This window comes from Neopelma chrysocephalum, unplaced genomic scaffold (genome assembly GCF_003984885.1).
Source record: "Neopelma chrysocephalum unplaced genomic scaffold, ASM398488v2 Primary Assembly neopelma1_200, whole genome shotgun sequence".
Classification (NCBI taxonomy): domain Eukaryota; kingdom Metazoa; phylum Chordata; class Aves; order Passeriformes; family Pipridae; genus Neopelma; species Neopelma chrysocephalum.
In genome coordinates, this window is record NW_020897862.1 from 49450 (window position 1) to 54230 (window position 4781).

The following is a 4781-nucleotide window of genomic DNA, read 5'->3' on the forward strand; positions in this document are numbered from 1 at the left end:
AAATAATTTAAAAATTCATTAATATTGATAAACGTGCAGTTCCTCTACAGCGAATTTGGGGGGGGGGGAATCTTAATTCTCCACGACAGAGAGATGAACATTCCTGGAAAATCCCAGGGAGTGTTTTGTCCTGCAGGTGGAGCAGCTCAAGGAGGAGATCTGTGAGTACCAGAGGAGCGAGAGGCCGGGGCCGTCCCTGCCCGAGGAGCCTGGAGCAGCCTCATTCCAGGTACTTCCAAGGGCATTTTGTTGGCCATTCCAGAAGAACGGGGTCCCTCAGCATTCCAGGCCCTTCATGGGCTGGGATGGGAGGGTTTGCTCCCGTGGTGAGCTCAGGTTGTGGAGCTGATGGAGCTCGTGGTTGTATTTTATTTCTGAGGGACTCAAGTGGCCTTGGAGTCACTCTGAGCTCACACAGGAAACACATGGAGCTGCTGGAGAAAGTCCAGGGGAAAACATGGAGCTGCTCCAAGGGCTGGAGCCCCTCTGCTCTGGAGCCAGGCTGGGAGAGCTGGGGGGATTAACCCAGAGAAGAGAAGGCTCCAGGGAGACCTGAGAGCCCCTTCCAGTGCTTAAAGGGGCTCCAGGAGAGCTGGAGAGGGACTGGGGACAAGGGGTGGAGGGACAGGCCAAGGGGGAATGGCTTCCCATTGGAAAAGGGGAGATTTGGGTGGGATATTAGGAAGGAATTCTTGGCTGTGAGGGTGGTTTGGCCCTGGCACAGGTTGCCCAGAGAAGCTGTGGCTGCCCCTGAGTCCCTGGAAGTGTCCAAGGCCAGGCTGGACGGGGCTTGGAGCAACCTGGGATAGTGGAAGGTGTCCTGTGGTAGGGGATGGAACTGGATGGGGTTTAAGGTCCCTCCAACCCAAACCACTCCGGGATTTCCTGATTTCAATCTTAATTTTCTGCTAACTTTGGATTTCCTCCAGGGCACTCGGGATGAAGGGAGGGCTGAAGATGAGCGTGGGGCAGGAAGAGCCTGGTCCTCCTTGGATCAGGAGGATAGAGATCAGGGGGGTGAAACTCTCCATAAAAGGTGAGAGGTGCAGAAATCCTTCCCCTGTTGTACTTTCAGGGGTTCCTGGGGCTGTGGGTGCTGCTGCTCTGTCTTGGAGGGGGATTGAATTGTCACATCCTTTAGAATATTCTTTGGGACTTGGTTCCTCTGCCCCCAGGTGGGAGATTTTGGTGCATTCCTGAAGATTCTGGAGCCCCCTGGTTTTCTGGCACTTCCTCCACTTTGTTGCTTTCCTGAAAGAACAGAGTTGGGCCTCTGGGGCTCTGTGCACACAAAACTGTTGTTTCCAGACCTGTTTTGGTGCTGGGAAGTTTTCCCTGGGTTTGGTTGCTCTTCAGGGCTGCACCAGAACACTTGGCTTTCAACCTTCAATGTGTAAACTGGGATTTTTAAGGGAAGTCAAAGCTTTGCTCCCCCCTGAGCTGCTCAGGGAGCTGCTGCACCTCTTCCCGTAGGTTCAGGGAGGAAAGGGGGCTGATCCCATCCCTGTGACTCTTTTCCCAAGCCTGTTCCCACCTCAAGCAGCTGAATTTATTGGCATCCTCGTGCCTGACCCTTTTTCTCCCAGAGCTTCCTCGTGTAGAGCCCATCACCCCTAATTCCCACCTGATTAAGAACAGGCACAGGCCATGCTGAATGTGAGACTGGGGATCAGCAGGACAGGAATATTCCATAGTGAGGAGCACCCTGGCTTTCCCTCGCTGGTGGGAAGGGTTGGGATGCAGTTCTGGCCTTGCTGACGTTGGTTTTGGTGTGTAGGTGCCGGGAAGCAATGGAAAACATGGAGGGCAGGAATTCCCAGCTCCTGCACAAGCTGCAGAAACTGGAGCAGGAACATGAGGATTTGGTGGAGCGCAATGAGGAGCTGGAATCAATCCTGGGAGAGACTCAGATCCAAACCAAGCAGGAGAAGGAGCAGTTTGAGAGCGAGGTGGAGGGACTGCAGCAGAAGGTGAGTGAGGAATGGGGCAGACCAGGGTTGGGTTTGTTTCATTACAACTGCTTTTGTCCCTGATTGATAAAATAAAATGATGTTTGACCTGGACCTACACCCTCTGGGTTTAGTTTGTCAAGAAAAACCTGCCAGTTCAGAAAAGAGGGGAAAAGGAGGAAAAAATCTCAGCAGGGAGTAAATGACACTTGTTTGGAAGTGCAGATTCCCCAGTGTTACAGGAGCATTGTCTGCTCCAGCTCCTGTCCCCCCTTGCAGAATCCCAGACTTGTTTGGGTTGGAAAAGACCTTAAAGATGATCCAATTCCATTCCTGCCATGATCAGGGACACCTTCCACTATCCCAAGTTGTTCCAAACCCTGTCCAACCTGGCCTTGGACACTTCTGAGGATCCAGGGGCAGCCACAGCTTCTCTGGGCAACCTGTGCCAGGGCCAAACCACCCTCACAGCCAAGAATTCCTTCCCAATATCCCATTTATCCCTGCCCTCTGGCTGTTGGGACACTGTTAATAGGACAAGTCCACTCAGGTCATCCTTTGACTTTAGGAGGTGGACAGAAATCCTTTACTATTTGCATGGGATGCTCTGGGAACTTTTGGGAAACCCCAGCTGTGAAGCACCACCTGGAATATCTGCTTTGCCAGATCCATGGGGCCTCCTGGCAACCCCTGCAGGGCCACCTCCATCCTCTGGGCAAGGATTGGAGCTTCTCAGGCTGCTGCTGCTTTTCTCAGGGTGGTTTAAACCTCAGTTTTAGGGAGGCCTTCTCCATCCCTCTGGAGCAGCTCTGGGAGGAGCACGTTACACATTGTCCCCACGGCACCCTGTATTTCTGGGATGAGATTTTAGGCCCCCCCAGGTTTGCAGTCAGGACTGACATGTCCTTGCACTTGCACACAGTGTAGGAGGTGGTGCAGGGGTGCAGGTGTATCCCACATGGATGCTGGAGCATCCCCAGGATGGATTGTTCAAAGGAAGGGACCAGGAATTCACCGTCAGCAGCCTCTGGCTGGGAGGGAAAAACCTCTAAACCCAGGCTGAGGACATGTTCCAGTATCTTAATGAGGGTGCCAATGACACCAGGTTTATCTCCTCTCTCCAAGGAGCCAAGGGCTTGCCCTGGAATGGGATGGAAAAGGGTCTGTCCACCGTGGTTGTGCTTTAACTCAGGGCTCGTTCAACTCACACCAAACTATTCCCCACTGGAGCAGAACAAACATGACCCTCCACAAATCAAACTGAAGAGTTTGGACAAATCCCCCCTTTGCTCAGTGGATCGTTTAACAGATCCCTGGGAATGTCATGGCATTGAGTAACCAAGGAGATGTGAAGTATTTGGGCTGAATTGGAGGCTTGCAGGGCATGGAGGAGAGCTGGGATGGAAGAGGAGATGAGTTAACCCCTGGTTAGATCCCTCTGCTCAGACAGAGGGGGCTGAGCTGCACCTGCATCCCCAGGGGGGTTTTGGGAGCCTTGGAGGGGAGCAGGGAAGGGCTGGAGCCCAGGGAAGGCAGCACTGCTGGGGGTTTGCCAGCCCTGCTCCATGTGGGAAGGACTTGGGAGGTTTCCATGGGTTGGCACAGCTCCAAAAGCCTGGGCTGGCCAGGCTGTGATTCAGGCCCAGGACACAGGGAGAGGATTGTTCTGCTGCTGGCACGGGACCTGTGAGCACAAAGGAAGGACCTAAACAGTGGTGGCTTGGAGGGACAATGAGCAAAATGATGGAACTGCCTTGCTGGGCATCAACTTCTGACCAAAGGCTGGCTGGGGGTCAGGAGGGGAGGATTGTTTTGCCTTTGAAATCTCTTTCATAACACCAAAGCCTTGCTTGAACCCCAAACCCTCACGTAGTCATGCAAGAGGAGGGGGTTTATTGCTTTTTAGCTCTTCTGTGAGAGGTCTGAGTGTCTCACCCCACTTTTAATACCTGTGAACACCTTGAGTGGGTCACTCCTTTGTCTTAAAATCCCAGTATTGCAGCAGCTTTGCTGGGTCTGAGAGATCATTCCCTGCTGGGAGCTCCAGCAGGGCCAGAATGTGCTGGAGCCTGTCAGGGAGAGCAAAGCTCCTGGGCTTTGATGTCCTGCTTGGGAAATGGGAAATGGGCTGGGGTTGGCAGGGATTTGGAACTTCTTCAGCTTTGGGTTGGAATACTGGGAAGCAATTCCTCCCTGTGAGGATGGTGAGGCCCCGGCACAGGTTGCCCAGAGAAGCTGTGCCTGCCCCTGGATCCCTGGAAGTGTCCAAAGCCAGATTGGAGCAGCCTGGGATAGTGGGAGGTGTCCCTGCCCATGGAAGTGGACGGTCTTTGAGGTCCCTCCAATCCAACCCATTCTGGGATCCCGTGGTTCTGTGAGGCTGGATTTCATCTGCAGCTGGATTTCCCCTCTCTCCAGTGTCCCAGCTCATCCAGGGACAGCCTGGCTTGGGCAGCTGGAAAGCCCAGCTGGGGAGTTTAGAAATAAGAAAAACCAGCCCAAACTTGATTTCAGTCATAGGGAGGTGAAAAGGAAGCTGCTGAGGGCCCTGCTGGCAGTGGAGCAGAGGGATTTTGGAAGAGGGTCTGCAGGAGCCATGCCAGGGAAGAGAAGCTGGGCTGCTCCTTTGGGATGTCCTTAATTGCACTGCTCTTTTGAGCTGCTCCTTAGTTGAGCTGCTCCTTTGGGATGTTCCTTGGTTGGGCTGCTCCTTTGGGATGTTCCTTAGTTGAGCTGCTCCTTTAGGATGTTCCTTGGTTGGGCTGCTCCTTTGAGATGTTCCTTGGTTGAGCTGTTCCTTTGGGATGTTCCTGAGCTCCTTTGGGATGTTCC

At 53.4% G+C, this 4781-nt stretch overlaps 1 protein-coding gene across 1 annotated transcript in view; it reads left to right on the top strand.

Annotated features, from left to right (window-relative positions):
- CCDC30 (coiled-coil domain containing 30) overlaps nt 1–4781 on the top strand; it is a 37172-nt gene that overhangs the window by 14108 nt on the left and 18283 nt on the right. Inside the window, exons 5-7 of the mRNA XM_027702923.1 lie at nt 118–229; nt 930–1036; nt 1778–1970. Of these exons, the coding sequence (XP_027558724.1) occupies nt 118–229; nt 930–1036; nt 1778–1970 (412 nt within the window). The remainder of the gene's footprint in view (nt 1–117; nt 230–929; nt 1037–1777; nt 1971–4781) is intronic.